General features: G+C 43.2%; 2 protein-coding genes across 10 annotated transcripts in view; one reads left to right on the forward strand and one right to left on the reverse strand.

The window, feature by feature from the left end:
• The window catches only part of LOC127599381 (uncharacterized), a 207,536-nt gene that overhangs the window by 92,914 nt on the left and 89,510 nt on the right, over positions 1-25,112 (forward strand). The window lies entirely within an intron of this gene.
• myo9aa (myosin IXAa) overlaps positions 1-25,112 on the reverse strand; it is a 107,236-nt gene that overhangs the window by 35,921 nt on the left and 46,203 nt on the right. For 3 of the 9 annotated variants that reach the window (XM_052062970.1, XM_052062965.1, XM_052062966.1), the window contains exons 3-15: positions 16,860-16,954; positions 16,718-16,780; positions 14,912-15,011; positions 13,055-13,108; positions 9,666-9,763; positions 8,508-8,634; positions 7,550-7,639; positions 5,472-5,588; positions 5,100-5,234; positions 4,462-4,583; positions 3,343-3,484; positions 2,136-2,331; positions 779-898 (exon numbers count right to left, since the gene is read on the reverse strand). In XM_052062970.1, the coding sequence (XP_051918930.1) occupies positions 779-898; positions 2,136-2,331; positions 3,343-3,484; positions 4,462-4,583; positions 5,100-5,234; positions 5,472-5,588; positions 7,550-7,639; positions 8,508-8,634; positions 9,666-9,763; positions 13,055-13,108; positions 14,912-15,011; positions 16,718-16,780; positions 16,860-16,954 (1,459 nt within the window). Of the gene's footprint in view, positions 1-778; positions 899-2,135; positions 2,332-3,342; positions 3,485-4,461; positions 4,584-5,099; positions 5,235-5,471; positions 5,589-7,549; positions 7,640-8,507; positions 8,635-9,665; positions 9,764-13,054; positions 13,109-14,911; positions 15,012-15,474; positions 15,643-15,991; positions 16,221-16,717; positions 16,781-16,859; positions 16,955-25,112 lie in introns of those variants that run through there. The other 6 variants (XM_052062968.1, XM_052062969.1, XM_052062967.1 and 3 more) reach the window with 5 other exon arrangements.

Raw genomic sequence — 25,112 nt, forward strand, 5'->3', positions numbered from 1 at the left:
TTGTCACATGACGTCGTATTCTAACACCACTGATCAAACTGTCGTTTGTGGGCCATTCGGATCATTTAATTTGTGTCGGTGCTGCCATCAAATGTGGCTTCCCTCTATTATCTCGGTTCAGGCAGAATATTGGATTAAGCTCTTGCATTGGATATCATGATACGTCACTGTGCAAGTGGTCATAATGTTGTGGCTGTTGGCTTTCTGCGATGCAACCCATCAGTCATGACTCACCATCACCGGCATGGGTAGCTGTGCAACACGGCAGCATTTCTGTGCGCTGTGATGGACAAGCAACTGCCCTCGAGGACAATAAAGGTCAAAAGTGGACACGGGAGCAGCAGTGATGGTTGCCTAGCAGCTGTAATTCGTCTCGACAAAGCAACAGCAACATGCATTTCTTTGCTGGCCCTCGACTCACATTTTAGTGACATGGCATGCTTGTGAAAAAGGGCTACAAAACAAAGCGTTCAGCTATTGTAATGCAAGAGGGAAGAGAGGGTAGACTGAGAGAGAGAGAGAGGAGACCAACAAGCATCTAGACTTGTCACGGAAAACCAAGCGCTGGAGACAAGAATCACATCGCAGTCAATAAAGCCTGTGAATTGTTGTCTTAAATTTGGGTGCCGCGGTTCTGATCTCTCTCTCGGCTTGAATCGAGCTGCAGCGCAGTGCAGTCATGTTGATGTTGGTTGGCCTCATCCCTGATCCTGAGTTTCCCAGCGGTCTGTGGGCTGACAGGTAGAGGAGGAGGAGTTCTTTTCTTTGGCAGCCTTACTGTGCTTCTCCTCTTTGCATCTCTGCAGGATCTCTAAGCTTCTCTGATGCACAGGGTGCTGCAGAAAGCTAAAGCTATCCACACTGTTCAAAACTGCACAGGGAGCAGCGTCATCATGCCCTTGGAGAAGCAAAACAAGATGAGGAGAGAAACAAGGGGAGAAAGAAACACATGGACATACAACACAGGGAAAGGAGAGAAAATTGAAAGATTAGACAGTGAAGGAAAAAAAAGAGATGCAGCTCTCTACTGCAGAGAAACAGACATCGCAAGACGTTGGAACATTGGAAATTGCATTTGATGGATGCATGATTTGATTGCCATTACTCAACGTGTATTCTATGCATTAGGTGTTGCGAGCCATGGCGTTCTCCCTTTCATAGTTTCAACATGTTCGAAGAAGAAGAACAAACCCTTTGCTTGAGGTGATGTGAATTATGAGAAGTAGTGGCCCTATTTCGCATACGTAGTGTGTGTGTGGGTGCATGTCTGTGTGTGTGTGTGTGTGGGGGGGGGGTTGTCTTGTGTTTAAATTCACATGCACTGTATAGATCATCTTGCTAACATCTCAGATTTCGTAGGAAAAAGATGTCACGATCTGCTGCTATGGCAAGCAAAGAAGGAAAAGTTCAATTTTAATATCAAAGTGGAGCTTCCTTTGAAGCAAAGGCAAATACTGCTATGTATTTCCTGGGAAAAACAGCTGCCTTTTCAAATGTATAACTCATGACATGTTCTATCATATAGCAAATACAGCGATAGTGTAGAAAAGCGGCATTTGTGTTGGCGGAAAGATTGGGGAAGGAGAAAGAGCTGGAGAAAACAAACGTCAGCCATATGATGAGAGAACACAGCACGAAAACTAAAGAACAGCAGTTGAAAAAGCATAAAATAATGTCATGATGTGGCAAAAGCCACCAACAATGAACAAACGGGACAGAACTACGGGCGGTATGTTTGCCGTTTGATGGCTTTAAATCACTTGCTCATCTTACAACAGACCTTCGTTTGCTGACCAAGGTTCATCAACAGAGCTCAAGAGGATACTCTTCGATTGGGTGATAATACCCAACTATTCGAATACTTGTTTGAATCTCCACACTTCAAAATAAATGTCCCTTTATAGGACATAGATTTTTAAAAATTCATTTTTGGACAATACAACTCATATCAATCTGTGCTGTATGGTGCACATACAGTACATTTGACAATAAAGTTTATCAATCCAATCCAATCCAATCAAATAGATTGCCTGATGCCTGATTTTTTTACTATGCACTCAAAATGGGGCTTTAATCATACCAAACAAAAGGTATGTCCACTAGTGAGAGGACGTTTTTTTGTTTTTTGCACTCACCAGCCCTCCTTGGGGTGTGTCTCTTCCCAGCCTCTCTGAAAGCCACCACGGCCCTGAAGTAAGACCGGAGTACCGCCCAGCGGAAGGTGGCTGACGGATCGATGCCAATCAGACTGCAGATGAAGGCATTCTTGCTGCTCTTCAGTAGCGCCACGATGTCTGGTCGCATATGGTCAGTGTTCTTCTCTCTGAAATCCTGCGTGGAAGACCCAGAGAGAGACAAATGCTTGCCACACCACATCTTCAAATCAAAAATGGGAGTATTCCAGAGTAGGTCACAATAATGAATTAATACTAACAAATGAGCAACTGGGGAAATTACACAAACAGATGGGCACAGTTAAAACATTTCCAGCTAGATTTGTTTGTGAAAAGCAGGTTCTTTCCGGCTTTATTTTGTGCTCGACAATGTTGCACACTGTCCATCATTGACTAATCCTGAGTACCATTTCTCCATATACAGCTCTTACACCAATCATTCACGTGTGGTCTATTGAGTTGCCGCTAATTTTAATTGCTGCTCTCGACTGACAGGCAGTAATGGAGCACACCTCCATCCCCTGTTCCTGTACTGTTATCTTCATTTTGTTTGTAGATAATTATCTTACGGTTTCGTTAATAAATCCCAAGGTGTTGTTTCTGCTAATTTAGATTAAATAAGGGTGATTATCAGGGCCCATTAAAAAAAAAAAAGCTTCAAAGGTCAGTCGATTATCAGAAGCATTTAATTCAGACTATACACCGGGCGCTCGTTTAATGATGGTCCCAGCCGTCGACGTTTCGTGGTTACGAATGATGACCTCGGTTTTGCCCCTTCAAGTGTGTGAGGAAACCTCAGGAGTAAAAGTATGGAATTGTTCTTATTGCTGGTTCTGTTTTACATCTTAACATTTAATATCTATGGCCCCCAGTGTTTTTTAGCTTAACATTTACTGTCATTAAAAGTTCCCTACTTAGGGGCATAGGCTCGTGAGAGAGAATGAGTGTGTTCCGAATTACACAGAAAATCAGATTTCCACCGTGTGATAGCACCCGCCACCTCCGTTTGAAATGATTAAATGGCAGAATATAACGTTGTTAGCAAAGGGCGTCCAAGTAATCTGAGGAAATGAGATCCAAATGTCGCTCTCATCCTCACTGAACGTCAAAAAATTCTGGAAATTCAAACAAATGTCCGGTACAATCCGGAACCGAGATTCAAACTGACCTTGACACCATACTTGACCTTGCCAGCATAGTGTCGGATGATGAAGGCGGGCTCCATGACAGCAGGGAACTCGATGTACCTATTCCCCTCATGCTGCCGCTTGAACTTATCCAACAACGTCTGGTTGGTGGCTTGTGGGAAGCTGAAATCAAAGACGAGTTTTTAACATGCAAAAATCTTGGCAAAGGGCACAACAATGGCTTTTGACATCTGCGCTCCAAATGAAAACATCTTGAGGGAGGAGTTCTGCAAAGAAAACAGTGTTTAAAGCCACGTCGCAAACACACTTGGAAAAACACGGCGGCAACAATCAACTCATTCCTGTTATGTTCATCGCATTTTAAGATAATACATCGATAAATAAACATCTTTCATCCGAAGAGTATAACAAGACACTGCTACTTCCAACCACTATTGTGTCAGAGGAGTTAAAACGATTTGATCTTTAACCAGTCAGACATTTTATCTTCTGACAATGCAGTCACTGCAAGACAATTGGAGCTCATACAGTCTCTTGCTCCCTTTTCTTATCGAGAGCCAGAACCGCTGCGGAAAATCAACAGATTACAGGAAGAGCGAAGGAATGAGACACCAGGGGTTTTTGAAATCTGAGCTCAATCAAAACAACAGCGACCTGATCCTTTGCAGGCCTCTAAAGCTGGAGGAACTTCGTGTCCAAATGCTGGGTCGCAATACAGTACAGCAGACAAAACTAAAAATGGCTCAATGAATGATACAGACGTCACTGATCTCGGATTAATGGGCCTGACTCACAATGTCTGTTTCAATTCACTTCAAACATGGTTCATACAGTTGAGATCACGGCTTTCAAGTTTGACCGCATTAAACTGATCCAACCACTCCTTTAAAGACCTTGCTTTTTGAAAACAGCGGGCACAATCACCCAGGAACGGAGAGCGGCCTTCCCTAAAGTGTTCCTGCAGAGTTGGAAACATAAGATACTCCAAAATGTCTCCATCTCGAAGATGAAGTTGATATGGAGCGAGGCACTGAACCGTTTAACAAAAACAAATTAATGCATATTTTTTAATGGTGAGGCTTGTGATTAACCCCCCGCCCCCCTACACACACACACAAATTATTAAACAGTGGGCTCACTTGCACTCTTCATCCAAAAGGTGAAACAAAGCTGTGGGCTTCTTGCTGATGAGATTGATGCAGTCCGTATTGTCAATGTAGTCGATAGTTCTCCAGCTGATGCCTTCCGCCCTGTAGTCCTCCTACAGGGAACACAAACCGCAAGCTCAGCTCTCAACAAAACTGTTCTTAAAAAACAAACAACCAAAAAACCCTAAAGGTTCCGCAGGCAATTTTGCTTTCAAATATTGCTTCCCTTTGCCTGTTATTTTTTCCTGTGTCCATGGGAAAGGGCTTTAGTCAATAAAGATTTAATCTAGTGGATGTTTAGTAATGAAAATCCCTGCAGTCTGTTTCACTCGTTCACGAAAATACGATACCCCTTACTAGAAAATATTTTCTCTTTGAGAAAAAAATTGTAGAGGATATTAGGATTTGATAAAGTTGTTGCACATTCTGTATCATGTTATAATGTCATGAAAAAAAAAAGGAAATACAGCGAACCCCGTTTATTGCAGGGGTTAATGCATGCACTCCAAAAGAGTATTAGTTCGCCACACTTCCATCGTGGAGCGACTTTCGCAAATAAATGTTTACGGCACTGCTTGAGCTCGGAGCATGGATGCAAACAAGAAGTGACTCACGTCTGGTGCGCTCACCTGTTCCAGTTTGAAGGTGTGCTGATTAAAGTAGTGCTGGAGCCGCTCATTGGCAAAGTTGATGCAGAACTGCTCAAAGCTGTTGTTCTCATAGTCTTCAAAACCAAAAATGTCCAATACTCCGATGGACAAGATCTACAAGACCATAAAATGCTTGTTTGGATTCAATTAACAACTGAGATTCATCAAATTAATTGTAAAAACAGATTTTTTTCCCCTCCCTTTGTTTTGTATCGAGGAGCCTGGAGCGAGGATAGACGATACACCCGCGAGTGGTCGCCAAACAATCACAGCAGATTCACTTCAGGCCTGACTCTCCGCCCATACTAATCAGGTGCTGTTCTGCCGGCAGGCATGTCTCGAGTGATCTACCTTGGCGGGTTCATCCAGGTCCTTGATGTTGAGCAGGGCATGGTTGATCCTGAAGACAATCCAGTCAAAGAGTGCACTGTACAGCGACTTTGCCATGGAGTCTCTCACTGTACCAGCCTGCAAGTACATACACAAACAGACAGTAAGATGGAGTAATGTATGAGGCCTTGGCTTCTCCGGTGCCACTTAACTCATTCAGTACCAGCCAATTCTGGACCAAGTCTGAAAAGACGTTTAAAAACGTCTTTGGGAGTGAATGAGTTAAGAATTCTTGGGGGTTTAAACAGCTTCAAGCTGCTCAGTTAAGCTGTTTTTATTTACGACTACGTCTCGTTTCTGAATAATTTTAGGGGCTTACACCTGGCCAAAGGATAACTGTACACCCACTGACAGGAACATAAATAAGAGCCAAATAGAGTGAAAGACAACATACATTTAATGGTTTGAATCAAAACACACAAACAGAAAGCGTGGACAAATAGTGCCGGAGGCCAAATGAAATTACATTTCAATATTGCATGTGTAATATGTAGAACGCCATACTGATGTAACCCAAGTAAATATCGCAAGCTGGTTTTCAACAAACTTGGGTGAACAAAGGTTTGATAAAGAGTGAGTTTATTCCATGAAAGGCCCCTTGTCAAATTATCGAGGAAAAACAATCAAATTCACATTTCCGATGGAAAGCTTTGACCTTTCAGTCAGGAAGGGGAGTCTGTCTTTAAAAAGAAAACAAACTGCAGAATGGTGACTGAAAGCAAGAGCTTCCTTTTCCCCAAATAATCAACCAAGTAAGATGTCATTCTAAAAACTCCAGAAAGGAATACCGTACATCAATTCAAAGCTCGACAAACGGTCTCTCCCTCTCTCGCTCTTTAATCAGTCAGAAGCGTTTCATTATTTAGAGGAAGTCTGACTCCAAACATTCCATATTCGAACAACATCACAACTTTGAACCAAATGACAAGATTCTTTCAATAATTTCTTTGAGGCTTTAACGCCAATGAATTGATTTAAAAGGCGACCGCATTGTTGCGCTCTTCAGCAGTATTTATGATGAGACCACCCAGTGTGCAGCAAAAACAATCACAAGAGGCCCCAAACATTTGGGAAGTTGTGACCGTTTTGGCAAGAATGTGTACAACATTGTGCCTTAACGTTGGGACACTTTGTTTGGGATGAGAATATTTTTGCGGCGGCAAGCTCTTGATTAAATCAAACTGAAGCATGTGTTGAAGGGAGGGCGACTGACACTCCTGAAATATCAAATACCGAACGGAAGATGCTGTGAGGAATACCTCGAGGCATCTATGGACAGTACAAACACATTTACTACATACGATTCCCAGCTGTGATTGAGCCAAAGCACCCATTTTAAGATAACCTTTATTAGTCCCACACGGGAAATGTGCAGTCTGCAGCAGCACGATGGGGAGGGGGGCGGGGGGGGGGGGGGTTATAAAGTGTTTCATTGCACTAAATAAATGTTTCAGAAGAACTGTACACCGTATTGGCCATGATACAAATCAGTACAGTACCATGTATATAAAATAAATGAATACAAAATATTTGGATAATTACCGAGTCTGTAAACGTAAGGCTGCTTTCGCATAAACCAGACATTGGGCTGTGATCTAATCAATTTGTTAAGCCGTCTATGTCCTTTGACTCATTCAGATGGCTCTCATCTGCACACCATGACTTTTGTTTGTTTTCCAAGCAAGTTCCCAATGAAAACCGTGCAGGGGCTTGAAAAGTCTTTCCGTCTCTAAACACACTAACAGACTGTGGGTGTGTGAAAGCGTGCGCGTGCGTCTGGGTTTTCATGCGAGGCCACAGACTGGCGGAGCATGATTAAGAGTGCAAGAGGAGATCTGCTATGGGTCCAAGTTGTCCTGTAAACATGTCCAGATCAGGCTGGAGAGCAGAGTTATTGAGTTGGCAACGCGCCCCCAGACACACTGCACACCAAGACAGTCATTTTGCGCTCAACCACAATCAAGTCATCTGTACATTCTGTACATACCTGACTGACTATAATGTGTATTTATGGTTGATACCACTTGAGGAATCCTCACCTCTGCCAATTTGTAGGGGACAATCAGCTTTTCGCCCACAGTAATGGTCTTCCGTGTTGTCAGAGCTTCAATCAGCATTTCTTCTTTGACCTGACCGTGACATGAGCAGATATAATCATTCCATCTGCTCGAAGCCACAAAGTGCAAGAATAAATCCATCCTCATCACAGAGATTATGTTTTGATTTGTTTATTGTATTGAATGCCAACATTTATCTTGGTTTATTTTGGTGCAGGATGACAATCTTCAACATCAGTACCACTGGAAATGCCTGCAAACAGTACTGCGGGCATGGAAGCTTTCAATAAAGATGGGCAGCCATGTTTAACCCGAATAAGAACTCTATTCTCTAATTCTCGGCAAACAATAGTTGCCTCCTGTCCAAATCACAATCGGGACATGGTTCTCGTCACTGAGCAAAAATCAGTCTCAATTATAAGGCTCGTAGGGCTCCCGCACGTAATCACTAACGACTGTACCCTGCCAGAAAATGAAAGAAACTTTGGGTCGAAAGTAACAGCAAATGAATGATTTCATGAGCAATGACGGATTACCATTGCATCTGGCCAGCACTGCAACCGAGAGCCACAGACGATACCACTTACATCGCTTCACAAAAATGACCAAACCATATTACGCATGCCTAAATGGTGACTCTCACAAAGACTCACAGTACTGTTGACGGTGGAAGTCCATCTTTTCCAAAACTAAAAATAATGAAGAAAGCCATCTTGCTTCAATTGCGTTCAGCATCATCTTTAAATTTTAGCGCTATGATCAGCAATTATTGTACTCGTTTACTTTGGACCATTTTGACTTTCGACAAAAACTCATGCTGCAGATTTTAATTCCACTTCCTCAGTGTCTGTGCTGATTAGCCGGAGCAGACGTTCACGAGAGTAAATGTGGAAACACTTTTCGGTGTTTAGCTTTTCAGCACAGCATGATCGAGGAGTACCTGCAGGAGTTCCGAAACCACAGGCAGCACCTCTGGGTTACAGATGTCAATAGAGTCATCTCTGTAGGTTTTTCTCTTGTAGCGAATGTTGCCCAGGTGGAGGATGGCAGATAGCAACGAGAAGATCCTAAAAGAAAAGTTGAAATAAAAATGGGTATGGACTGAACAATGTCAATTGCATTGATTATGGGGAAAAAAAACTAGACCACTACATGCTAAAGACACACAAAGTGAACAACTATTTCAAAAAATGTTTTTTCCCTGAATTAGACTACAACTTTCAGGGAGGGAAAAAAAAAGCAATTATGTACTCTGTATAGATGCAGTGTTGATAAAATCGTTTGCGGGATTTAAAAAAAAATAAGGGAAAATAAATGTTTTCAAAACTTCTTGCAACATTAATGGGACTTTTTAATTACAACTTCATGGTTATTTATTTGATTTTTTTTTGAGAATGGAAGTAAAAATAACAAATTCTGTGGTTGCGTAAGCAGGCACACCAAACATATTCAGGGGTAAAAAAAATGTGTGTACTATATCTTTGTTTCACAAAATTAATGTAAACAACTTGAAAACTGTATAACTGTGGCCAAAGGGAATGCAGATTTGTGTCTTCATCATCAGTTTATGGAACGCTGTAAAGCCTAACGGACTATCGTGTTGACAACGCAAGACTTCCTTTTCCACAGCGTAGTCCAAAAAACAGAAGACCTTGACGACTATTCAGTCTGTAAGTTTTGCACAACGGGGAGTGGCGTTTCCCGGCCTAAACACACACTAAGACCTCAAAAGGAGCACCAAGTGGGCTGTGAAAGTGCCGAGACGGCCATTACGCCCGCTGGAGTAGCGAGGGGATCGATACTGTTTGAGCTGATACCACTTAGATTGATTCCTACCCTTCAAACATCCATACGGTTGAGACTACAGAGTATATGAGTACTGGTGGTATCGATTGGTCTCTCTCTCTCTCTCTCTCTCTCTCCCTCTCTCCCTCGCTCCCCCTCTGCCTCTTTCCCCCTCTCCCCCTCCCCCTCCCCCCCTCTTTCTCCCTCTCTCCCTCTCTCTCCCTCTCCCGCTCTCCCTCTCTCCCGCTCTCCCTCCCTCGACTTTGCGTGCGTATGTGCTTGCGTGGTGGGTGGGTGCGCGTCCATCACTCACTGTTTTCGCGTGTAAGGAAGAAAGCCCACCATCTCCATCCCCAACTGAAGCCTCTCAAAGTCGTGCTTCAAATCCTCTCCTTCAACTGTGAAGCAGTCCTGCAAAATGTGGAAACCGGGAGTCATTACTCTCACTCACACTGCAGCAAAGGGCAACGTGCTATCTAGTGGAGAAGCACTTACCGACACCGCTGAAATAAACCCTGCATTAATGTTTTTGTGTTTACAGTCTCTTGCTAAGATGTTTAAAAAAAGGGGGATTTTTATTTAGACTGGAGAGTGGAAGAACAAAACGTGGCCACACGCATCATCGTGAGCAAGACCGCTGACAACAGCTGAAGGGAACATTCACCGGCCAGAACACGAGGAAGACAATCTCATGTACTGTACAATGCAGAAATAACTCGAATGTCACTCAGTCAACCGGCAGGGTAATCTGTATCTTAAATGTGTCCCCAAATGAAATCAATTAAAACTAAATGACAGAACTCATGACTGACCTAAACTCATGTCGTTTTGTCAGAAGGATTTCATAATGTATCTGTTCCTCTCCTAAACCAAATGAGGTGGGCACGATATTATAAATATAGTTCCATATGATGCAGTGCAACACAATACAAATATAATTACCGGTACTATAAATACCCTTGTGACGGACACCAAAATGTAATGCGGCTTTTGTATTCCATAACTATGGATTACTATGTTGTGGCCTGTAGGTTTACAAAATATGTTGCAGACAAAAAGAGCAGCCAATAAGTATGAAAACTAGTTGTGCTACAAACCGCTTCTTCGCTTTGTGGGTCTTTCCACTATGGTTGCTATAATCATCACATTCCGAGGCGTCGGAAACGCAAACCTTCAAAATGTGAGAGTCACACTAGAGCTATTAAGCCTTTTTCCTGCATCACTGAACAAGAACAAATGCCTGGTCGATGAATACATCCATGCTAAGCCATAACCAGTTGCTCAAAAACTGTTGTGGGATAATTTAGTGATCCTCAGTCCTATTTTCAATATCTTTTTTTCATTATTTGTATGACGGCGGCCCGGTAGTACCGGGTTCGATTCCAGCTCCGGCCTCCCTGTGTGGAGTTTGCATGTTCTCCCCGGGCCTGCGTGGGTTTTCTCCGGGTGCTCCAGTTTCCTCCCAGATTCCAAAAACATGCATGGCAGGCTGATTGGACGCTCTAAATTGTCCCTAGGTGTGAGTGTGGGCGTGGATGGTTGTTTGTCTCTGTGTGCCCTGCGATTGGCTGGCAACTGATTCAGGGTGTCCCCCGCCTACTGCCCGAAGACGGCTGGGATAGGCTCCAGCACCCCCCGCGACCCTAGTGAGGATCAAGCGGTTCAGAAAATGGATGGATGGATGGATTATTTGTATGACAGTTGAGCTGTGGCGGAGCCCAGCTGACTTCGGGCTCGAGGCTGCAGGCTACACCCTCGACTGGTTGTCAGCCATTTGCAGGACACGAGACCATTCATGGCCACATTCACGCCTATGAATCATTAACTGAACATTTATGTTTTTCGAATGCGGGAGGTCGCCTCAAACCTGGAGAAAACCTGCGGGAGTATAGTGAGAATGTGCAAACTCCACAAAGAAAGCGGAGGCAAAGAATCAAACAGAGGCGCTCACTAAGTGTGAGGCAAACATGCTAACCAGTACACCATGCTGTAGTCGTTTGCTTCACCATTTGCAATATTCCTGTTTTATGGTCCTTTCCTTTTTCAAACTGAAAAAATCAAAATCACACTCCCATCCAGACAGTATGGAGTATTCTCTGAAAGACAAAACGTCTTCATGCAGACAGAGTGTCACAATGCATAGGTGAAGTTTGCCAGCAAATCATTTCACCTGAGAAGAGAGAGTGTTTCAATAACCAAAGTGTAAAAGGAAAAACACAACATTGCTGACATGATCCATTCTTGGAACTTCTGACTGGCAAATAACTCATCCCCACATGTAAACATTCCATCGTTCACTGGTGAGTGAACACCTTACACAAATATGAGCGTGTGCTCCGCTACTTTGCTACACTTCCTTTTACGTTCCATAAATCAAATCATTTTGAAAACAGTATCAAGTCCCTTGAAAATGAATGAAAATAGTTGTAATAGCAAATGAGGGTACACATATTGGCGTACCTGTTCAAGGGGAATGGTAGGTTTGATGAGAATTAAGTAACTTTGTTACCTTAGAAGGAAATTATCTTTTAAATGTATTTTGAATGGATGATGACGGCAATGATTGCCACAATTGACTTGCATTGTTATTGTGATCTCGACTAACAAATTAAAAAAAAAATGTATTCACTACAAAAGATGAAGGTCTTTTTGCTGTGACTTCCATTTTAAACACTGAACATACTAACTAATGGGAAGTGAGAGCCTCACCAAATCCTGAAAGTCAATCATAAATCCTTCGAGGCCAGAACTATTTCAACCATTTTTGAAATCAAAGACAAAATGGTGCGTTTTTGTCTCAGGTCACCCTGCAAATGTAATTTTTGCAGATTTGCAATTAAGACAATGGCGACCCCCCAAACTCCTTGTGTAATTAAAACATTTTTTGTTTCACAAAAGAAATATTTGAAAGTACCAAAGTACCAGTTTCCCCTTGAACGTGGGCCAGACGATGAACCAGCTGGTCTACAAAGAGATCCTGTGGCATTTGCTTCTTTCAGTGCGCGTGAGGCGGCGAGAGATGAAGCAGGACAACTCGTGGCTGCTTCACTCTGACAAGGCGCCTGCTCACAAACCCTTGCGCATCTGACACTTCATGGTTGAGAAGAACATCACGAAGCTGGAGAACCCTTGCTCGTCACACGACGTGGCTCAGTTGATTTATTTCCTCAAACCAGAGAAGGCTGGAAAAGTGGGTTAAGACTCCTACTACATTAGTTCAAATGGGGAAAACCTGTTCGCGTTTCGGATTTGACATATGTCTTTTGTGACACTGGACCCGGATTTTTTATTGACAGAGACTGTATCCATTCCATGAGAAAACGGGTGCAAATTCCAAAAAATTGCACAAAACAAATACCTTCCTGCAGGTCTGGTTAAGTGTATTTATGTGATTTAGGGAGGGGACCTTATTTCTGGAGGGTGGAAGAATTTACGACCATCATTGGGGGAAAAAAAAGGATTGCAGACAAGAGATTCACAGTGGTCAGGATATGATCAGACATACCAACATCATTCCAACAGACAACAACCGGGAAAATAAGGACAGATACAAAAACATGACCCAAAGCAAACCAGGAAATGGCAAACCCAAAAAGGCGCAAAAAAAAATAAAAAAATAAAAAATGAAGCAGAAAGGCAATGTGTCGTGGCTTCTATGGCTTCTCGAAAATGTACGTGTACAACTGACACTCAGATACTGACCGCTTCGCTCTCACAGTAACTGTCCCAGTGCAGTCGGTGGGTTCTCTTTGTCATCTGGAAATGTTAAGGTAGAGTTTACAGAGCATGAGGTTAGAATTAGACAGCAGCATTCCATGATGACATAATCCATTATCAACTTGAACACGTACGACACACACAGGTTACTCACAGCAATCAACATGCAGTTAAAAAAACATGACAAATGGTTGCACGTCACATACACGTACAGATTTGGACATACAGTACAAGCACATGAAATCAAAGCTGTTGAACACTGGTTTTAGAACAAAAATAGCAGTCGTATTTTCTCCGAAGCCCACTATGAGTTTTTAGGATTTATTTCCGACATTCAAGTATCTTATCATTACCCATTCGTTAGAGGATGTATAAAAACGATGTTACTAATAAAAACTTGAAACTTGCTGGGTATTCACACTAATGATTAATGACTAATTTTTCTCTACTGGTTGTACGGACAACTGCTTCGCCTCAGCTGCTTGACGACACGAATAATCCACAAAAAATTCAAATTGATTAATCCACAGAGTGTCCCTTAAGTGTGGACACATGGTGGTGGTGGTGGGGGCGAGGGGGATGAATGCTCATTTTCAAGAAATGACATTGGCGACATTTTATTCACCAGGAATATTGATACATAATATCTACAATTTGATTCCCAATGTTTGGGATGCAAAGGTTGCTGTCTTTTGCAAGTTTCCTGTGAGCTTTTATGATTGCCGTCATTGTCTGTGTCCAGACTTTTGGGACATTCTGTATTATTCAACCAACCCCTAATCACCCCTTGAACTTGGTAAGTCAGCTATGACTATTGTAGTTCCTTTTACTTGCACTAGTCTCTTACACAGATGATTTGTAGAGTCATCAACGGTTTTAAAATTCCAAATGAGTCATTTTGATGCCAAGCTTATGGATATACCATTTTCGTAATTATGACGATTCAAATTCTGGACAATTAAAAAAAAGAAAAAACAAGACTAGAAAACTCATAGTTTGCTTAGGCAACGCTTTCTGTCATATTTCCAGTCTTTAAAATTAGGAGTAATGCAAAAGGAGGAAGATGCAAAACAGCCATTTTGTCACCCCGACAGTGTCAAGATCCAATGAAAACAGAGTTATAAATGTGGACAAACGAGTGCCTGTTTAAAACGTCTGAAAACAGGTTGCCCTTTCTTGGCCGTCATGAGGGGGTTGTGAAATCTATCCAAGGGTGTGTATTTACACTTCACAGAAGAGACGTAAGGGGAACAAGCAGCATCCAAAAGAGGAAGATCATGAAGAGAGTGCAAGAATGTGGTAGAATTTATGTATGCATGCGTGTTTGTGTGTGCAGTTCAGGGATGAGGAGGAATGAACGGCATTCCCTGCCCCTCTCAGCGTAGGCGATTTCATGGGAGGGGAGGAAGTCGCCGGTAGTCATTGGCGTGGCTGTCAAAGCTCCGGAGCAGTGACACGTCGTACACATGTGATGTTTTACACAACATTCCATAAGGGTGCCGTGTATGTGACTTGATTGTTCTGTTACTTCCAACCTGTTTTGCTGATGCGCTGGAGCACATTTACCATTTGTCAACACGTGTGTGTTAGTGTTGGAGTATGCATAAGAGTGTGTGTGTGTGTGTGTGTGTGTGTGTGTGCGCGCGCGCACGTTTTGCCCCCCGTCTGTTTTTTTCCCCTCGTCACACAGCAAACGCAAGCACACTTAACTCTTAAGAAGTGCGAAAACAAGCACACCACTCCCAGACAAAACTACATAGCCCCAAGCCAGGGACAGTATATGAGCTTCTTTTGCTTCAAATGAAAGGCTCTACTTTAGAGGAGAGTAACAATGAGTCCTACCTGACTGAGGTAATGGTATTCTTCAGGTTTCATTAGGTGAAAAGCAGCCCTTTCTTCTTCACTCGCTCCTGCCAGCAGGTAGTAAAACACATGGTAGTTTCTAGAGGACACAACAAAGTAACCTTATTTAGGTATTACCTCAACGCAAAAAACAAATAAATAAATAAAAAAAGTAACAAACTGGGGTATCTGTAACAAAGGTCATCATTATGTTCCCTTTACGATGCTTATGAATGGCCAAAACTGAAAAAAAAAACATCATGCCTTTTCAAAAATGGGAAGGGGGGGTTATTTACATGACAAGTAGATATGATCTTTGGTGTTAAATATAAACAACACTCTCGCAGTGTGCAGAGTTTTACAAGAATTCACAAATGGATGATTCTCGGCCAATGGTTTTGCAGCAATTAACAATGTATGTCGCAGGTTATTTTTTTCCCCAACAAATTAAAGGTCAACTGTAAAGTATTTTTAGAAAATCCCAAATACAATTTTTTTAAATGGAATGAAATAAAATTCGACACAGTAATCGTTTTTCCGAAATGAGATGCTGAGCGACAAACCATTCGGAAAGTGTACAAAACCAGCCACATATCGATTCGGAAAGCGACGTTTCAAATTATTTGAGGAGATCCAGGTGTTGAAGTAAGCGGAGGCTGTTGGCAAAATGTAAATGCTGAGGATGCAGAAAATGTGCCCTAATGGAGTGGAGATGAGACCTAGGCTAGGCTGCTGTTATTAGCCTCGCTTTATTGTTCGCAATTCAATGCTGTACAGTAAATTATGCACAACGAGATTATCTACTCTTTCCATGTATTCTCGCTAGCACTGAGCGCACACATCATAGTGGGTTGCTGTCCGACATTGCCATTGCTGAAGTAGTTCTGTTGCGTTGTCGGCCATTCAGCACATTATATCGGCAGCATTGTAAACAGTCCACCATCACAGAGGATTCCATACATGCACTCATATCGTTTGAATGTCTTCGCACAGGATTATTTGTACAGGGCACGTATAATACTTTGAATTGAATGTTTTCATAAACAACAGCCAGAGTTACTCATTGATTATCATACGTACCTATTCTGCATATCTCGGTGAGCTAACACAGGTCTTGTAAGTGCTCGTCAACACCAGGGTGAAATTCATTCGCATTGAGAGAATGAAATTGTCGTTGAAATTTTCTGGTCCTTTTACGTGCCCAATTCTTTTCTTTTGGCCACTCAAACAACTGTTGGGCTGAGTGTGAACTGTGCATCACCACACAGCTGTGAGGCATTTCGCCGAATAACTCGGTAACAATGGCAAAGAGCAGTAAGTACAATGGCTGACTGGCACATTCTGTCAGGGACATCACTCGCCGGAAATTGCCGAACAAAAGCGTTGTCATTGTTAAGCGCGTTGCTATGGGTCTAATTATGAATCTGTGTGGCTTACGTTAAAAAACAAAGACATGCTGAAAATAGTTTTAGCTACAAGTATTACTCAAAATATGGTTGGCCAAGTTTACTTCACTCTTGACCTTTCAGCCTCCGCTGGTATTATTGTAGGCAACAAATGACGAGAGGAAAAAAATTACACACTCGAAACTTTTCTATCATCTTTGTGATAAACATAGTCTGATCGCGCAGCTCTACCAAAAAGTGAATATTATCGTATAAGTGTTGAAAAAACCCCACAAAGTTATCGATGTTTTGGGGTGACTTCACATTTCAACACACATCACACAATGCACCACTGGAACTTCCTGTAACACATACCTCTATGTTTCAAGTTTGGCAATCTGCCTTTCGAAGAAGCACTTACCGCTCATTGTGCTCCTGATAGACCAGCCTTGACTTCTCCAAGAGGTACTTCTCCACATAGGCTCTGAAACGATGATAGATATTCATTTATTTATTTCAAAATCATCAGTAAAATGCACCATACATTTCTTCTGGTTCCTTACCCTCTCACAGTTCCACTCTCCTGGTAGTTAACCTGGATGAATTTGCCAAAGCGGCTGGAATTGTTATTGTGAGCTGTCTTCGCATTGCCAAATGCCTGAAGAGGAAACAGAGAAAGACACAGGGCTAAGAACAAAACTTATGTCGGACAAATACAGGGGCAGTTACAGAACAAGTAGAGACATAGTGTATTATTTGATACATTGATTTTTGTTCCAGAGGTCAAGGGACATGCTCAAAGCAGAATGGAGGTGTGAAGAACTCATTTGCAGATCAAGCGTGCATGGAGTTTTGAATTTGTGCCCAGCATTGTTGAAATGCTGTCAGTCAGGATGGCGCAGAGCAGGCTTTTCCTCTTGCGTAGTTTCAAACAGTGTCAGCCGGAGACAGAAAAATAACATTGTTTTAGGGTCGCAATCAGAGAAAAACAAATTGGCAGTGTCAGCTTGGCGTTGCACTACTCTTTAAAAAGTAAAAAATGCATTATAAAAAAAAAAAAGATTAATGGGGTCCGTGTGGCCTTGTGGAACATGTAGTGGTTGTGCCTTTGTAGGATGCAAGCGTATTTCCCTTTACCACTGTTGATGTTGTATGGCTGCCTGCAGGGCAAGGACTATTTGGCCCTAGATAAACCCTCTGCAGTTATTTGTAGCTTTGCCACGAGTAAACAAATTCTTCGGGGAATTACTGAGGGCTGCTGTCTGTCTGCAGAATGAGAATACACCCCTCCGTGACCCAACCCTGTACCAGTGCCATGAACATGATGTCTTTCTTGCAAACACATACTCAAAGATGGGAGTAAGAGCAGTTGAAGTTCCTATCAGCGAATTAAACAGCATCCAAAGTCCAAGAAAAACCTTAATTGGAAATGATCTGGAAGAGAACGCCGTGTTTACATTTCACTGGCTGGGCTGGTTGGCTTCTCAAGAAAATAGCATTACATTTGTTGTTTTAGCTACAAACCCCTTCACAAATAAATCCAACCTCACAATGGGTCGTCCTGTCTTCAGAATATACCGTATGCATACACTAATTCGTGCTCATGTGTTCACAGGTGAATAACAAAACAGTAGTAGCCCAAGAGACCACAATTGTCACATTTCTCCACAAATTCAAGCAAGAATCAGACAGGGGGTGGTACGGATGCTAACACCTGCATCTGATGCAAAAGTGTGACCTCATAAAGACCGTATCATCAGCCGGTGTTCAACCAACACTTTGAGTGAGACAAATGCTGCAGGCATTTTCCACAAACAAGCTTCTTACAATTCTCTCTCTGCGCCTTCATTGAGAATGTTTTATATTCTTTCCACTGTCGCACAATGACCGCTCTCTTATTGACCAATCAATAATAAACTTTAATATGGCTCACCACACCCTGGAACAAAAATGACTCAAGCAGGAGAAAGGGATTGTTAGTTGCTATTCTTTACAAACAGTAATGCTGAAAAAGTTGGAAAATGACATTTGATATTGATAACTGTAGATCATTTTCAACTTTTGATAATAGGATTGGAAAAAAGTTTCAGAAACCGATGAAATATTTTTTCCTGGAGCAGGGGGGGGGGGGGACATGGCTTCAGGCATAAGAGTATGAATAGAATTTTTTTGCCAACTCAAATTTTTTGGGCGGGGAAGCTCAACCTTTCCATTCAAGGGAGACCAGAAGAATTTAGAGACATTGGCCTCTCTGCGACTTTCACATCCTGGCTCACAAACACAGGATAACTGCCACAGACTTGTCCTTCATGAACTTTCTCTGAAATCACTGGAATCAGTAGAATTGCACACACACTCCATCACTTCCCGCGAACTAAGTGGTCTAATATAAGAGGAGTTAGTATTCTGCTCACATTCTGGCGGGTTCAGGAAGTCGAGGTCAGAGAAGGATACAATACAATTAGTCAGCGTCCTCATGCTAGGTCCAGCCAACGAAAAGGAAAAAAAAATACATGCAATACTCTCAATGCATATCCTCAGGAAAGAGGATTTTTTATTTCTTTTTAACAATTTGGCGTTTAGCATCAGTGATGGGGCTTGTAGGGAGTAACTTGCATAGATCACTTATGTTGACAGCTGTATTTATCTGGCATCTGCACTGTGCAATAAACGGTACGTTTTCCAGACACGAGAAGCTACAACTCTGAAAGGGGCATGCAAACTAGTGAACTGTGTAATTCTACTGCATATTTTGGAGCAGAGGGCGGCCCGGTTCTCCAGTGGTAAGCGCATCGACATCACAGTGCAGAGGTACCGGGTTCGATTCCAGCTCCGGGCTTCCTGTGTGGTGTTTGCATGTTCTCCCCGTGCCTGCGTGGGTTTTCTCTGGGCACTCCGCTTTCCTCCCACATTCCAAAAACATGCACGGCAGGCTGATCTGATTGAGCACTCTAAATTGTCCCAAGGTGTGAGTGTGAGCGCGGATGCTTGTACGTCTCTGTGTGCCCTGTGACTGTCTGACAACTGATGCCGGGTGTCCCCTGCGAACTGCCCGAAGACAGCTGGGATAAGCCCCAGCACACCCCGCGACCTTTGTGAGGATAAAGCGGTTCAGAAAATGGATGGATGGATTTTGAAGCAACCGTGGCCAAGATCGTCACCTGCAACCGATGGGTTAAGCAGTCACTTACTCCAGCGTGTGCCACTTAAAGAGTGTGGATTTTCGGTTTCTACAACTCGGATGTGTTATTTGCAGAGGAATAATTTTAGAAAAATAAAGATGTTGGTGATTCTTTGTCTTTCTATATTGAGTTTCTATTATTATTATGATCCCCTTTAAGTTAAAAAAAGCTCCACTTCAGAATGAAAACTGCACTCACTTCCTTTCAAGAAGGAATTTTTCTTCCGCAATCCAAAACCGTTTTAACATTATGCGTGACATGCTTTCCTCAAAATGCCCGAAAGATCAAGAACTAAATAGCACATTGAGCACTTATTTTAGATGTGCATAGCACCTATTTTTTGTCTTGTCGAATAATCTCATTTCGAGAGGGAGGCCCTAACCCATGCGAGTGAGCTAGCCCTTGTGAGCACATGCAAGGCTTCTATTTTCAGCACCAAATCATGACCGAGCAGCCAAATTGCACTTTGTCGATTAGTGTGCGTGTCACAGGAGAGAACAAATACACGTTCACCCGCATGGCGCCTGAAACGTTACCAAACAACCAAGTGCGGTGGAACCTCGAGTTACGAACACGTCTTTTTAGGTACAATCCCGAGTTCTGCGCAAAATCTTCATAGAAAGATGACCTCTTTTTATATCCTACTTTTGATATACAAACCATCTTGGCATGAACGAGTTGATGGACCTACTGTGTGTTGTGTTTCAATGTGCATAAGACATTGATGACAACTTAAATAGTAATTGTCTTCCTCCACAGCTTCAGGCAGAAACAAAAAGGAGTTGAATTTGTAGCTGGAAATTCTACAATCCAAAAAATATATTTAAAAAAAGATCAAAAGAAATCTGTAGAGAATTAATCTTTTCATCGACAATGTGACAACCCGCTTTCTTGTATATATGTATTTTTTACAGTAAATGACACATTTCCCTGAATTGGAATGCCAAAATGAAGTAATGAAAAAAAAAAAAAGAATTTAAAAAACAAAAAAAAAAACACTTGAATTGGATTTTCTGAAGGTTAAAATAGAAGACAGGGTGGCCCGGTAGTCCAGTGGTTAGCACGTCGGCTTCACAGTGCAGAGGTACCGGGTTCGATTCCAGCTCCGGCCTCCCTGTGTGGAGTTTGCATGTTCTCCCCGGGCCTGCGTGGGTTTTCTCCGGGTGCTCCGGTTTCCTCCCACATTCCAAAAATATGCATGGCAGGCTGATTGAACACTCTAAATTGTCCCTAGGTGTGAGTGTGAGTGCGAATGGTTGTTCGTCTCCGTGTGCCCTGCGATTGGCTGGCAACCGATTCAGGGTGTCCCCCGCCTACTGCCCGGAGACAGCTGGGATAGGCTCCATCACCCCCCGCGACCCTTGTGAGGATCAAGCGGTTCGGAAGATGAATGAATGAATGAATGAATGAATAAAATAGAAGACTGTTTTTCAGTGGAGGAGCTGGAATCTTCTTCACGTTTTCCAACTTCTCTGGTAAAGTTATTCATTCATTCATCTTTCGTACCGCTTGATCCTCACTAGGGTCGCGGGGGGTGCTGGAGCCCATCCCAGCCGTCTCCGGGCAGTAGGCGGGGGACACCCTGAATCGGTTGCCAGCCAATCGCAGGGCACACATAGACGAACAACCATCCACGCTCACACTCACACCTAGGGACAATTTAGAGTGTTCAATCAGCCTGCCATGCATATTTTTGGAATGTGGGAGGAAACCGGAGCACCCGGAGAAAACCCACGCAGGCCCGGGGAGAACATGCAAACTCCACACAGGGAGGCCGGAGCTGGAATCGAACCCGGTACCTCTGCACTGTGAAGCCGACGTGCTAACCACTGGACTACCGGGCCGCTCTGGTAAAGTTAGTTAGCAATAAATAGTATGGGGTTTTTTTGTAAGTGTTTCGTGTCGTTATAACATGTTTTCACTTTTAATCTATATTGTTGCTTTTTAACCACACACAAAAAAAAAAGTGTAACTTAATTTTGGGGCTGGAACAGATACATTGCATTTGTGTCATCTCAATGGGAAATGTTTATCAACAGGCGCTGGGAACCAATTAAGTTTATAACCACTGGTTCTGCTGCATTTACTTGTTGACTTTGTCACAGTGCAATCCGGTCATGCTTTGATGTGGTTTTGGAGTTTCCCCTCAGTCTAGCTCCAGAGTCCTGGCAAAGAACCTCGCTGTACGGATGCTTATTCATTGATCACTAAAATAATGTGACCTAGATATCAATTAAGGACATGTTCCTGTTGAAAACTTTCTTAATCACACAGTTGAATGTGGTGAGAAAAAAAAATTCACATAAAAATGATCAAGGTTAAATGAAATCGCTATCCCATAGGTCTCCAGCTTTGGAATCTTAAAAGTCAAAGTGGAAGCTCTGAATACAGGCTGAAGCAATTTCAGTGGAAATTCCTCAGAACAAGTTAAAATCAGGCTCAGTCGTGTGTGTGTGTGAGTGTGTGTGTGTGTGTGTGGCCTGCTCGAGGCCTGATGACCTCCATCTCTTGATGAGACGTCAAATTGTCTCCTGAGGGACTCCCTCCTAAAACTTGGACTAAAGCATCTGCCAATAGACAGTCTTTGTTGCAACATGGTGTTGATGTATGGGATGAGACATGATGTCCCAGATGTTATCCTTTGGATTCGGGTCTGAGGGCCGAACAGCCCATTCCATAACATCAATGTATGCAACATGAACTGCCGACACACTTCACCCACGAGGCCTGGGATTGCCATGCTTCTGAAGGAAACCAGCGGCAACTGCACCAGCATATAGGCTCACAACGGGTCTGAGGCACTTGCCCGGTACCAAACGGCAATCAAGGTACCTCTGGCTAGCGCAAGGGGAGCTGTGCGGCCTTCCAAAAAATGCCTGCCCATACCACTATCGAACCACCACCAAACCGGTCATGCAGGATCATGTTACAAGCAGTGCAACGCTCTCCACGCCGTCTCCAGACTCTGTCATGTCGGTAACATGTGCTCTGTGTGAACACAATCTCACCCGTGAAGAGCACAGCGCACCGATGGTGAATTTGCAAATTGTGAGGTTCTCTGCCAGAAGCCAATCAAGGTGCAGAGTGTTGGCCTGTTTCCTGGTATGTCCTCGTTGCTCTGTTCCTGAGAGACACATCAAATGTTCTTGCCACAGCTGGGACACTACTAGCAGAAATACAACTTTATCTAGGTTGTCCTGGCAATTGCCTCTCATTTCCAGCCGTTTCCTGTGTCATTGGCACAACAACAGCTCAAATAGAGTCAAAATCACCATTGGACAGGTTGATTCCACAGAAGTGTGACTGACTTGGAGTTACATTGTGTTGTTTTGGGGTTACCTTTAGTCATTTACTGTAATTATGTATTTGTTGCAGTGTGTCTATAACTGGGCTCTAAATTCAGACATCCTTTTCATAAATAGGCAGCTAAAAGATTGCCTTGGTTGTTTCCACCTGATGAGTAGGCGGGCCTTTCACACCTATTGGTTTACAAGTCATTAAAATTACACAATTTTGCATATCATATCTCCTTTAAATCTACATGTGCGAACCATAAAGTACTGTTCTTTTTTACTTTGGGCACATTCCTGATAGAAGCATACAGTGGCAGTTGGGTTGAAGGTTGAACACTATCCGTTCTGGGAAAACTGGTTGACCTCAGATTTGTATTTCAAAATAAATGTTCCAAGAGGACATCATTCCAGTGTCAAACTGTCGATTATCAAACCTTTAATAACTGTACCCGTGGGCCCTATTTACTTCCACTTTCCACTTTCCAGTTTATTCAAATGGATTTAATGTCTTGCTGCAGGTTCAAGGCAACAGACACACAATGTCCCAGCAATTCTTCTGAGCAGATTCATTTAAAATCACACCAAGTGGTTATCTGTGTGGAGAACAAAAAAATCAACAAGGAGTTTGGTTGCATGTTGCGGATACCAGGGCAGCTATTCATTGACTTGGATCATGTATTTGTTATTTTACAACAGAACATGATACTATATGAGCTAGCTTCCCTTTCCATCTGCCAAAAATGAAACTCTTTGCACAGACACTCTTGCACCACGCCACGCACACTCCAATATTAAAGGTCAAAAACATTTTTCCTGGCTTTGGAGCACAGATTGAGCCAAATGTAGACCAATGACAGACTTAAGACATAGCCAAAGTATTGTGGGTGTAATGTGACCGCATGCAAGATCAAGGTTTGATGCGATTAGCATTCATTTTGCAAACGGCACCTGTGTGAGTGGCCGATCACCAAAATGCAGGCGACGCCAAATGAGCTAAAGCCTCGTCACAGGTCGTAAGATCATGACTTAAACGGGGAGCAAAGTATGATCTTTAACTATATCGTTCTGCACATACGAGTTCAAGCCTCTGAAGCAAAGTTAGCTTGCTCCAAAGCGAGTCTACGTGGCTTAGCAGTGATTAACTCCAAGTGTAACGTGATGTGATTATTGTGTGGAACAAGGAAGAAAAGTAAACAGGAACCAGGCAAGCGTGATGGTCACTGCTGCATCTTATCATTTTTTTTTTTTGAACAAGTCCTCGCATCTGTTTGGAGTAGCTAATAATGGCAAAGGGAGGCATTTGTGCACGTGTGAATAATGTCAACACCAGACCCTTGAACAGCCACATTAAAATGTGCTTGACTTTGAAGTTTTGATATCGTGTTCAAATGTCAATTTGGCATAGTCAAGTGATAATTGCAGAGGTGTTCTTATCACCGTTGGACATTTTTGTCGGTAAAAATGTGACAGCCCTAACGTCAAGGTTCCTCAAACATCATCACTTCAAGATCCAAATCAGCAGTTTGGTTCCTCCTTACAAACCTTTCTCCTGACAAAAAGACATCCCAAAACATTTTCATTAAAAAAAAACCATACATCAATCCGGCAGTACACAAGTCGACTTCATTTGTCTGAATCTTTATGACAAGCATTTGAGACGTTTCTGTTCCAGCATGACTGGGCCATAGTACACTCCAGTGAGATGTGCGTGGTTGAGTTTTGGGTGTGCAGGACAAGCTGAATATCCATCCATCCATCCATCCATCTTCTACCGCTTATCCGGGGCCGGGTCGCGGGGGAAACAGCTTTAGCAGGGAAGCCCAGACTTCCCTCTCCCTAGCTACTTCTTCCAGCTCTTCCTGGGGGATCCCGAGGCGTTCCCAGGCCAGCTGGGTGACAGTCTCTCCAGGGTGTACTGGTCTTCCTCGGGGTCTCCTCCCGGTGGAACATGCCCAGAACACCTCTCCAGGGAGGTGCTCAGGAGGCATCCGAATCAGATGCCCAAGCCACCTCATCTGGCTCCTCTCGATGTGGAGGAGAAGCGGCTCGACTCTGAGCCCCTCCCGGATGACCGAGCTTCTCACCTTATCTCTAAGGGAGAGCCTGGACACCCTGCGGAGAAAACTTATTTCGGCCGCTTGTATCCGGGATCTCGTTCTTTCGGTCACGACCCATAGCTCGTGACCATAGATGAGGGTTGGAACGTAGATCGACCGGTAAATTGAGAGCTTCGCCCTTTGGCTCAGCTCCTTCTTCACCACGACAGACCGATACAACGTACGCATCACAGCAGACGCTGCACCGATCCGCCTGTCGATCTCCCGCTCCCTCCTACCCCCAC

Source organism: Hippocampus zosterae, chromosome 4 (genome assembly GCF_025434085.1).
Source record: "Hippocampus zosterae strain Florida chromosome 4, ASM2543408v3, whole genome shotgun sequence".
Classification (NCBI taxonomy): domain Eukaryota; kingdom Metazoa; phylum Chordata; class Actinopteri; order Syngnathiformes; family Syngnathidae; genus Hippocampus; species Hippocampus zosterae.